This window comes from Mauremys mutica, chromosome 2, assembly GCF_020497125.1.
Source record: "Mauremys mutica isolate MM-2020 ecotype Southern chromosome 2, ASM2049712v1, whole genome shotgun sequence".
Classification (NCBI taxonomy): domain Eukaryota; kingdom Metazoa; phylum Chordata; order Testudines; family Geoemydidae; genus Mauremys; species Mauremys mutica.
In genome coordinates, this window is record NC_059073.1 from 62,775,997 (window position 1) to 62,788,240 (window position 12,244).

At 38.5% G+C, this 12,244-nt stretch overlaps 1 protein-coding gene across 1 annotated transcript in view; it reads left to right on the top strand.

Annotated features, from left to right (window-relative positions):
- The window catches only part of CPA6 (carboxypeptidase A6), a 117,846-nt gene extending 107,781 nt beyond the window's left edge, over nucleotides 1–10,065 (top strand). Inside the window, exons 9-11 of the mRNA XM_045003053.1 lie at nucleotides 426–628; nucleotides 8,144–8,228; nucleotides 9,876–10,065. Of these exons, the coding sequence (XP_044858988.1) occupies nucleotides 426–628; nucleotides 8,144–8,228; nucleotides 9,876–10,063 (476 nt within the window). The 3' untranslated portion in view covers nucleotides 10,064–10,065. The remainder of the gene's footprint in view (nucleotides 1–425; nucleotides 629–8,143; nucleotides 8,229–9,875) is intronic.
- Nucleotides 10,066–12,244: the final 2,179 nt, after the last annotated feature.

The following is a 12,244-nucleotide window of genomic DNA, read 5'->3' on the forward strand; positions in this document are numbered from 1 at the left end:
GCATTAAATGAATCATGAAAATAAACATATCTCCAATAGTAAACAGGGTAATCTCATAAGATCCTAGATCCTTATAATCCTACTGTAAACAGTGAAATTCAGTTTGCCGTGAAGAATGGAAGTTCTGAATTGTTCAATGTATTGCTATGTGCCAGTTGCAATTCCAGTTTCCTGGGGGAGGCCTGTGTCATCTTTGTGGCAAGGATATATGCCTAGTGGATAAAAATTCATTCTATTCCACTGATTTCTTGGCTGTTTGCTTCCATTCATTCTTTTCAGGTAGCAGGTTCTCTGTGTTTCCAGAAGTAGGATGTCAATTTGTGTGCTGTTTTTTAGGCGTCTCCATAAGCACAAAGTAAGCCAGAATTGGACAGTTACATGCGGTTTGTGAACATTCATTGCTATTTTTCTTTTTCAATGTGTAGATGAGGGGGCTTCCTTTCACCCATGTGATGATACGTACTGTGGTCCCTTTCCCGAGTCTGAGCCTGAAGTAAAAGCTGTAGCTCACTTTCTTCGCAAACGCCGGAAACAAATAAAAGCCTATCTGTCTTTTCATGCATATGCTCAGATGTTGCTGTATCCATACTCTTACAAGTATGCAACAATTCCAAATTTCAGCTGTGTGGTAAGTGCAATAGTTCTTGGAGATTACACACCCTTCTATGCTATTTCTGTTATTGTTTATAAAGCAGACATGGTTCTCTAATACGTCATATTTAGCAATATTTATTTCAGCTCTATTTACAGTCTTATACTGGTTATGTAACCTTTATTCTAATTGAATTAATGGTGACTCACTTAGAATGGGATAGTTTCTTCCATCAATCTCTATAAAGTAATTTATAAGCTAATCAGTGGAGTTTTAATTAGTGTTATCGTAAACTATTAAATATTAATGGAAGCTGTTACTAAATCCCCATGCACTTAGCTGAAAGTCTATCTCTATATGTTTGAAAGAACTGAAGAGGTATAAATACTTGACATAAAAAAGATTTGATATTTTAAAGTTTGAACTTATTAACAATATAGAAACCTATTAACTATTACATTTTCATCCAGAAATAAAGCTTCTAACCCCTAATATTGCAGCTCACTGAGCTAATACTGTTACCCCCTTTGATCTGAGCAATCAGCCAATATTTAAGGTCTTGTGGGTTGTTTCCTTTAGGAGAAATTGATGATGGAGTCAGGGGTTTTTCATGCAATCCTGTTTATTTACAAAGCTTTTCTAAAAAGTCCAGTTTCCCAGACTTTGTATAAAATTAAACAGGGGACAGTTTCTTTGCTTACAGTACCAAGCATCTTTAAAGCCAGCACTGCCCAAAGATCTCTCCCTCTTGACTTTCTCTCAAGGCCACATTACTGGTGCTTCTCTTGAGGTCTGCTTCTGTCCACAGACACAAACCCCTCCACCAAATAATACCCACTTGCTGCATTTGCATTTAGTACCCCACAAAACACCCTCCACCCACATAGCTCAGCTTCTGACCAGCCTTTCACTATGCCTCTTTTTTGGATTGTGGCTCCTATTATTTCAGCTATCTTACTCCAAAAAGGAGCTTAACAGCTCCTAACTTTAATCCTGAATGTAAGGCAGTATCATACTCACCAGCTTCACTTAGGTTTTACCCCTCCTCCATCATAATACAGTACAAACTGAATTCTCTTAGTTGCATGGATCTGGAGTATGGATTGAGGGGCTCAGCAGCATTTTTTTGGGGGGGAGGGAGGCATTAGGACAATTAAAAGATCTTTCCTGACACTATTTCTATTAAGACTTAATTGCTCCAACTCTTGAAAATTTCCTGTGTCTGATGTCATGCTTGGGAAGTGGAGCAAACTATGAGTGATTCAAGAAGCCAGAACAGCTAAAAATGAGGATTATAAGGAGTTGCAGCATGACCAAACATTTAATTTGCAATGCATCAGTAAGTAATTCCTGATAGTGAATGAATCATCTGTTGATTCCATGAAGGGAGAGTAGGGTCTAGAGGGAGTTCCACCCAAGTGAAGTAGTCACTATCATTAGATCAAGAACATGAAACTCTAATATTTCATCTGGAGAATAGAGAAAGCAAACCTACCTTCAAGAACTGGCAAGACAGCAGAAAGAGAAGATATGGCATTAGGAAGAACTGGTCTTCCAATGCCAAGAAGAAAATTGCAGAATATCCTGATGGACACATCTGGAATGAAATGAGAAAGTAGCAGGCAAAGACAGAAGCAGGCAGTGGGTCAACAAATTAATTCTTGAGAAAGAATCTTAAAGTGAAGGCTTTTACACATCAGTAAATCTTAATGCATCTTGCTCTAATCATCTGGATTCTTCTTCCAGTCTATGTTGGGGAACCCTGGCCCACTCTCTACCCTTCCCATCTGTAGCATTTAAATTAGAGGAATTCGGTTTAACAGTTATGGGTTTATTCATTGGATCAGTGGAAGCCTTTCCATTGACTTCACTGGACCTGGGATCAGGCCCTTTAAGAGCCAGTGACAGGTTAAGTGGAGCAGATACCTGAAAAAGCAGCCAAAGACACTTTTAGCAATAACCTCCAATTAGAAGCCAACATCTCTGGACAATTATGGCTTTTAAATATAAAGCAATCAAAATAAACTTTATTAATGTTCCACTGACATCCTGGCCTTTACATCTGCTTGCATTTCAATCTCACTAGCTCCCTGAACGTTTTTTTGGAAGAGGAAACAAACAAAAAGTACTTTTGTATTGATGGGCTAGTTCAACACAAGCAGTAAACATAGGAGAGAAGCATAGTGAAATGGAAGAGTCAAGCTGTTGGTAACAGATTTCAGAGTGGTAGCCATGTTAGTCTGTATCAGCAAAAAGAATGAGGAGTACTTGTGGCACCTTAGAGACTAACAAATTTATCTGAGCATAAGCTTTTGTGGGCTAAAATCCACTTCATCAGATGCATGCAGTGGAAAATACAGTAGGAAGATATATATACACACAGAGAACATGAAAAAATGGGTGTTGCCATACCAACTGTAATGAGAGTAATCAATTAAGGTGGGTTATTATCAGAAGGAGAACAAAAAAGCTTTTGTAGTGATAATCAGGATGGCCCATTTCCAACAGTTGACAAACCCCATGCTAATTTTCCTCCTACTGTTACTCACACCTTCTTGTCAACTGTTGGAAATGGCCATCCATTGCTAGTTTAGCTTCAAGATGTATTGATTTTCAATATTTAAAATATCTACCATAATCAAATATGGTAAGATTTCAGCTCACTTGAACTTTTGTGAAGAGCTGTACTGAGGTGGAAAGCAGAATTATAATGAAGCTTCCCTCCCATTTATCTCTCTCCTGTGGTTGTCTGAAAACGCTTTATTCGTCCAGATGGATTTCATGTGTTGAGGTTGGCCAGCAAGTGAAAGCTGTTCCAGGGGCCTCCACATGCATGAGGGGTTAGGAACATTTAGTGTTAATTATTCCTGAGCAGACAGCAAAGATGCTTCTGTCCAGTTCACTACACACTAGTGTGCTGTTGTTTCAGTTAAAGTGGTAAATTATTCAGTGATGCTTTGAAACTGGAGTGCAGTATATTGGTAACAACGTGCATAGATATTTGGCTCTAATTTAGACAACTCCCTTATTAAGTTTCAGTTGAAACCTGTTATGTTAAGATCTTTAAAGGGAAGTTGGACTTCAGTTATTGCTTGGTAAATGTCTGCACCAGTTATTTCAATCTGAAGGGTTTTTTATTTAAAGTTTAATTTACTAGTCATATTTTTTTCTATATAATCCTTTGTTTCAGTATTCGCAGCTCCCTTTGCTGAAATCTGCTAATATTGCAAGTTCTCAGGGCCTGCTCTTGAAACACGCTTGGAATTTTGATTGCTCAGCATCATTCAGGATCAGACCTATATAGCATATGAAGCATTTCAAAATTGTTCCCTTCCTTCTCTATATGTGGCACAAACAGATGGAGAGAACACATTGCTGGTAGCCTGAGAACTGTGCACTCACTACATCCAGGTGTTTGTTTCCTTTATATTGGAAGCATATTATGGTCATTTACCATGGACCTTCACTCAGTTGCCACATCTGAACAGGAATCAGTACAATATTATCCTACTTTTAAAATAATATTGCAATAGAATTTCTCCAAAATGTTTTCAACAGGGTTTTTTTTTGTTTGACCATTATTTGATATACGGGTCCTTGGAACCTTGAAATTGAATATCAATTATCAATATTTTCTCCCTTCCATGACATACATCCTGGTGTGATGTTGTAAGATTATTCCTCAGTGATAGGTCACCCATATGAAACCATAGCATTTTTCCACTCCCCTACATGTATTTCAGATGGTGGATTGCAAGCAATATCAGAGGAGAAATAGGCCCAAGTGGAAGCCCCACCCCTTTTCACAGATCTCAAAGAATGGCATGTAGCTGGGGGTCTCTATTTTGGGGTAAGTGGATGGGCAGGAGCGGAGCTGGGAAATGGCCAGTCTACACAGGATCACTCCCACCTCCAAACCTGTTGAATTTCCCACAGGAGCTCATTATAGCATTAGCTTCATTTCCTAGTTCCATGCATTCCCTCCCCCTTATGGGGCTGGGAGAGAAACAAGCACAGGCTGGGAACCTCTTGCAGCACAGTTCTTCCACTACAAACCAACAGAGGCAACTATAAACCAAAAAAGACCACTTGCGGGATTCTATGTTAGTGTACTGGAATTTCTTCTAGGATAAAAAGTAGTTTCTGCTCCAGTGAAAAGCTACATATAGGCTGAGCTCCATGCCCAGTCCAAAACAAATTTTCTATAATCCTACTTGTTGGACAAAAAAAATGTAACACTGGAACCCATATGGGGTATTAATAAACAATTACAACCCATGGTCTGTGGAGAACACATCCTGAAAAATGTCTTCCCATTTTCTGGCCTTCAAACAACTCCCCACAGTCCAGGATCCACAAAAACAAAGCAGTACCAGACCCTGCTATTACATGTTTTTGCATCTGTTGACATCTCCACTGATACAATAATCAACACACCCTTCAAGATCCATGGGTCCTATACATGCCTATTACAACATGTGGCATCTCTCATCCAGTGCACTAAATACCCCAATAATAAATATGTGGGTGAAACCAGACAATCACTATACCCTCAAAAATGAACTCACAAACATGATAGACAAAAACAACCTATCATCCATGGGTAAACACTTTTCACAAAACTATCACTCCATATCTGACCTCTCAGTCCTCATCCTCAAATGAAACCTGCACAACACCTTCAAAAGATGAGCCCCAAAGCTTCAGTTCGTAACTTTGGTAGACATTAAAAATCATGCAACTAATAAAGACACTGGATTTATGGTTTATTACAACAATTCATAACCCACTAACCCCACTTTTTTGTCCTCTGACTGCAGAGGTGTTACCTGGCCACATTACCTTGAATGGTCTTCTAATGTGTGTTAACTACTCATGCAAAACAATCTGTTCCACCGTGCATTTAGCTGTGAGACTCTGAATACCTTTCCCACACCTGAAAAGCAGTTCAAAAGCTTGCTTCTTTCACCAACAGAAGTTGGTCTAATAAAATATATTACCTCACTCACCTTGTCTCCTTGATATTTTGGGACCAACATGGCTACAACAACACTGCTGAAAACAAAAATCATTTTGCTGTCAAAAATGTGTTTATCCATTAAATTGTAGAATCATAAAAATGTAGGGCTGGAAGGGCCCCCCACAGGTCATCTAGTGAACCCCCCTTTGCAGAGGCAGGACCAAGTTAGCCTTGACCATCCTTGACAGGTGTTTATCTAACCTGTAACCACCTCGTAGCCACCTGTAACCACCTTGTAGTTTTATGCCTGCTTGTCATTTAGAGCCACATAGGCCACTTGGGGGCTTCCCCAATCAAAGTGGAGGGAGGTTAGCCACAGTGTCCAACTTTCTGTCCCAGCCTGCACCCATAGCCACCCTCTCAAAGGTGCCCAGGAGTGCATTTGGGCTGTTCATAGGACCCATTTTATACAGACCCAGTCCCTGTGCCTGATTGCTCTCATATAAAGTCCTGCAGACTCTTTTCCAGCTCTTCCTGCCAGATAAGCAACACCTGCCTGTCCAGATGGTGTGACTGCTGGAAACTTTACAGAGTCTTCTGCATCTTCTATTGCTGTCTTGTCACCGTTGCCAGCAGGGATGCTGAAACAATTTATATAGTGGGGGATGCTGTGAGCCATTGAACCAAACTGTAAACCATGTATAGAATGGAAACTACTTTGAGTCAGGGGGTGCTGCACCACCCCCCACACTCCTAGTTTCAGCACCTATGAGTGCCAGGTCTCCTACATTGTCTAAGCCATCTAACCCTTGCACCAGTTCAGATCCCGGACAAGTCTGCAGTGTAACAGCATGTTATCCTACTCCGGTCTGTTTTCTAGCCACAGCCTGCTCAGAGACCTTCTGGACAAATGCCTTGTGCAATTTATTTACAGTGTTCCCCGTTACAAACTTGCACAGCTCAGTATTTACAAGTACATAATTCTTAGCTCCCTCTGCCAAGGAGTGGAGAGACAGAAGGGCACTCCCCCTGAGGCTCTTTCCTGTCTCTGCTTCTCAAAAGCTTTCCAGTGTCTCTCTTCCCCACAAGCACTACTTTCCTGTGCCTTTTATACTTTATGGGCTCATGGGTTAATTAGTTTTATAGCCCTTTATAGTCCACCTCGAATCTATCAATTAGGTGCAGCTTTTCCCCTCCCATTTACTCCAGGACAATTTAATTGATGATCCAGTGATCAGAGTTATAGTACAGCTGTTGTTGCCCAGCGCTCTGTTACACATACCATCCCCTCCATCATCCAAGTCATTAATGAAACTATTGAGTAGGCACCAGACCCAGGAGAGACCCTCTGGTACCCCTCCTCCCCACATGACCCTGAACCACTGATAACTATTCTTTCAGTGCACATTTTCCACCAATCATGCACCCACTTTATAGCAATTTCATCTAGACACCATTCCCTAGTTTGCTTATGAGGGACTGTGTCTAAAGCTTTACTAAAATCAAGATGATCACATCTACAGCTTCCCCTCCCGCCCCCCATCCATTAGGCCAGAAATCCCAACAAAGAAGGAAAGGAGGTTGGTTTGGCATGATATTGACAAAACTATGTAGGCAATTTCTTATCACCTTATTATCCTCTAGATACTTATAAATTGACTGTTTAACAATTTGTCCAAGTATCTTTCCAAGTATCGAAGTTAGGCTGCCTGGTCTATAATTCCCTGGATCCTCTTTGTTCCCCTTTTTAAAGATAGGCAAATACAGCACCTTTCTCCAGTCCTCTGGGACTTCATGAGTCCTTCATAAGTTCTTGAATATAATGGTTCTGAGATTGCTTCAGCTAATTCCTTAAATACCCTAGGATGAATTTCAGCAGGCCCTGTCAATGTGAATACATCTAACTTATCTAAATATTCATTATCAAGTTCTTTCCCTATTCAAGCTTGTGTTCCTTCCCCCTTGTTGTTAATATCAATTGTGTTAAGCATCTGCTCACACTTAATTTTTGTATAGAAGACTAATGCCTATTTTGCTTCAAACACCTCAGCCTTCTTGGTGTCATCTATTATTAGCTCTCCTTCCCTGGAAAGTAGTGGACCTACACTTTCCTTCATCTTTCTATTGCTCTCAATATATTTATAGGACCTTTTCTTACTGCCTTTTGTGTCCCTTGCTAGGTGTAACTTACAGTACTGGTGCCAAAGCCTTTCTGATTTGCTTCTGTTAATGAGTATTGTTTTATCCTTATCCTTAGCAATTTGTCCACCTATCCACTTTTTGCAAGGTTCCATTTTGATTTTTAGGTCATCCAAAAGTTTCTGATGCAGTCATATTGGCCTCTTGTTATATTTCCTTCACAGTGAGATAGCAAGCTGTTGTGTCTTTAATATTGTCTCTTTGAAAAACTGCCAGCTCTCCTGAAAATATGGTAACTTAGGCTCCACAGGATCATAAAACCTAGTATTGCATTAGGAGGATCATCCAAACTAGTATTGCATTAGGAGTAAGCGTTCTGTAGTTGAAGTTCCAATCCTATTACAGAAATTAATGTGAAGTCTAAAGTATTTATTCTTTCCTCCCATACACAGGAATCTGCAGCTTATAATGCTGTTAATGCTCTTCAGTCTGCTTATGGTATAAGATACAGATATGGCCCTGCTTCTAGCACTTTGTGTAAGTTTCTCTCAAACTGGTTTGTTACTTTGACCTAAATGTGGTATATAGGGCGGCCTGTACTATAACAAAGAAAGCAAATCTTGTCTAAAGTGAACTTTGATCAAATTGTGGCAGGTGAGGAAGGCAGGGGGGAAGGTGTAACTGATTAAATCCATCTGCAATGGCAGAGATAAATGCAACAGTTTCTAGAGAGAAAAGAAGAGACACAAGGAACATGTCCAAGGAGCTGCAGTAAATTTTAGCATACACAAAGATCAATAGAAAACTTCAAAACAGGATATTTAACAGTTAAATCTTGAGATTGAGAGAAAAAAATTAATAATAAACATTTCCATGCTCTCGCTCTCTCCCCTTGTAATTGAGATATCACTGCACATGATGTTCATTCAGAAACTGAGGTGGTCTTTTTAAAAGCTGGATTTAGAATATCCCAGTTTCTCATTGAGAATAAATAATAGCAAGTGCACCTGTATTTGGAAATCATCTTTTAAAAAAAAATTGAATTCAAATGCTTATTCTTCCCCCAAGGGCAAAGGATCTTTAAAGCTTGGGTTTTAGCTAACAATGTTTGTCAGTTGAGCTCTCTCAGGAGGTTAGTAAGGAAAAAGTTCAATAGTTTTCTATAACACCCCATTAACTTTTCACTAGGACCCTGTGATTTGATAACCATTTTAAGACTGAATTTGCTCAGTTAGGACAGGCTTAAAACGGCATTTTATAAACATAGCAAGATAGTTTTCTGTATTTCCTCTGTTACTGATACAAATGTGCTCAGTAAAGCATTTTTCACCTTTACTCACAACTCACTTTCTCTTTGTGCTTAGTCCTTCAGCAAAGTGATACGTTTGTTTTATAACCATACAGTCTTTTGCCATGTCACAAGTATAGCATTGGGACTTAATGGTTAGGATCATGTTGAAGAAAATAGGCTTTAAAAGATAATCTTTATCTAAGTATATATGATAATTAAAATATAGAGGCAAGGAAAAAGTATGAGGAACACAGTTCTCCTGTGAGGTTTATCAGTGTTAACCACCATCCCTGCAAATGTTATTATGCACTAAGCAAACCATGGAAAATAGAGAAGGGATGGAAATTATTTTTGAAAAAACAAATTAAAGGAAAAGTTTAGTCTACTTTGTCTTCTTAGGCCCTGATCCTGCAACGTGTTCTTACATACATGAAGAGTCCAATTGAAGTCAATTGGATCATGCAAAGAAAGGGTCTGCATGGATGAGCACTTTTGCAGGGCTGAGACCTTAGATTGTAATCACCTGGAGACAGGGACAGCAGTGTCCTTGAAGCTCTGTACAGCAGTGAGCACACGATAGGGGTTCAGTAAATGAGGTAGGAGAAAGAGAATGGAGAGAAAAACTTTCCTGGTGTGAAAGTCTTTTTACATAAAAGATAATTATTAGATTTTTCCCATGTTAACTATGGACCTAATCATATATGATGCTAAGTCCCTTCCATGAGATATTGGATGCCCATGAACTTCTCTGGGAGATGAGGGTGTTCAGCACCTTGGAGAATAAGGCCCTGAGTTGTAAGTACTCACTAAGAGTCTGACGTACAATATTATGATAACAGTATATTTCTTTCAACAGGACAAACAAATCATGATCCTTTTTTTTCCTTCCCCAGATGTGAGCTCTGGTAGTTCTATGGACTGGGCCTACAAAAATGGCATCCCCTATGCATTTGCATTTGAGCTGCGTGACACTGGCCATTTTGGATTTTTACTTCCTGAGACTCTGATCAAACCCACTTGTACAGAGACCATGCTAGCAGTTAAAAATATAACTATGCATTTGCTAAAGAAGTGTCATTGAGAGTTATATTTGGGATCCAGAACTTAGCTAATGTTTACTTCAGGTGTTTATTAAATAGACACTGTCAAGTCATTGCAATTCTAAATCTGACATTTTAAAACTGTAACTCACAGTAGAAAATGTGGTAATTATTCTACCTTGGAGGGTTGGGAGGTGAAAATCTTTTCAACTTCTGCACTGCAAAAGTCCTGCTAAGTTAATATATCACATCAGTGGTTTGTTCACAGCTAAATACTCTGTCCTTATTAGGGATGTATACTAAGGTCTTGATTCTAGATCATTGAAATAGTGGAATTTTTGCCAATGACTTCAGTTGGAGAAAGATCCAGTCCCAAATACAGTTTTGGAGCCAAATTCTGGCAGGTTCCACGCACTGCAGACTGCAAGGAAACGCACACCCAGAACTACGGAGCACAATTGGCTACCCAATTCCTTCCATTCTCCCATAAATCACAGCATCAGCAGGAACCACAAAGGAACATTCCAGAGAGGGGTCTATAGATCAGTATAGTTCACATGTTCATGCACTTATGTCCCCTAAACCAGCATTGGCCCTTCTACATAATGCCCTGTATCCCTGGTAGGAATAATTTATATGTGCTCCATGGTTGCTGCTGGCCAGACTACAAGCAGGAAACAGTGTGATTTCTTCACCATATGTGTCTGCACTTTAGAGGCCATTTCTTTCACATAGTGCCAGAATTTGACTCCTAGTTTTCTTTTAAATAGTCAGAGTTAGATATTCTTAAATAGAGAGACCAGCATATTATCATGTATAAATATACATTTTAAAAGTAGTGTTCCCTGTAATAAAGAATTATAATAGAACAATTGATATAATATTCCACTGTATGGATGTATAACAAAATAATTTGCAGTGACTGGACTTGGACAAGATCATCAGCTTCTGTACATAGCTGTAGGAAATGAAGTTACACCATTTTGCACCAGCTGAGGATTTGGCCCTTAATCTAAAACAAACAAATTGAAGTTCTTATTTCTAGGTACTTACAGTGAGTGCTCTGTGGCTACATGGCTAGTCAAGGTTTTCACATGTTTTAAAGACATTGATAATGGATTTTTAGCTGAATGGGACCTAAAATGTGGAAGCTTTGCAGCTGACAGGTTTCTAGTGAAGAAGCACAGTATTTGAAAGAACAATGCTGAAAGCACAGAGGTTTTTTGGTATTTTCAGAATAATATTTTTGTTGCTACATCTTTAACATTTTATATGTTTTAGTACTTTTGTTTTGAATTTAAATTTGTCATAAAGTGTTAAATAAATCACATTTGTTAATAAAATCCTCCCATGCGCCTTCCCAACCCCTCTTTGTAATGTCATCCCTTGATCTATCACATTTAGTTATTAAACTCCTTGGAGCAGAGAAAGTCACTTATTTGTCTGTATAGCATCACAGATACCTATGGTGTTATATAAAAAAAATATCTACAGAACTCAAAGTCAAATAAATTACTTGAAGCTGCATTCTGGCACCCTTACTCATGTGGAATAAAACCATCTTCAGTGACTAGTTCTATTGATTTCATCCTTATGAAGTAAGGATGGCAGAATCTAGTACTGTATAACTTTAAGGATAAAATATCATTAATAAGAAATGTTTATTTTCAATGTGTAACTTTGCAATATATATGTTGTATTATTATTGTATAGCTGTTTATATATATATATATATATATATATATATATATATATATATATATATATATATATATATATATATACACACACACACACACACACACAAACACACACACACACGTTAAAATACATACATACACAAAAGTCACTTCTATGACTGGAAGCAACTTTCCTTGTTGGTTTACGGTTTGGTTTTGTTTTTCCTTTCATGGTTAGGTCAAGCTACTTAGAATATACTTGATTTTGGCTTAGACATTTTAGATTTAGCTTTTTGCAATTCAATTACTATAGTATGACACAGAATCTCTTTACTTAGTTGTAATTTTGTCTTTTTGTAGTAGACTGGGTTATGTTTGGGATTTTTCCATTAGAAGAATCATCCAATTCAAGATCTAAATTACATGAGATGCATTTTTGCATGTTAAAATTCACTTTCATTATTATTATTATTAACAGTTGCTTCCTAAAAAGCATTCACATTAACTCAGACTTGTTTGATTAAATCAAGCTTCTGTGCTGAT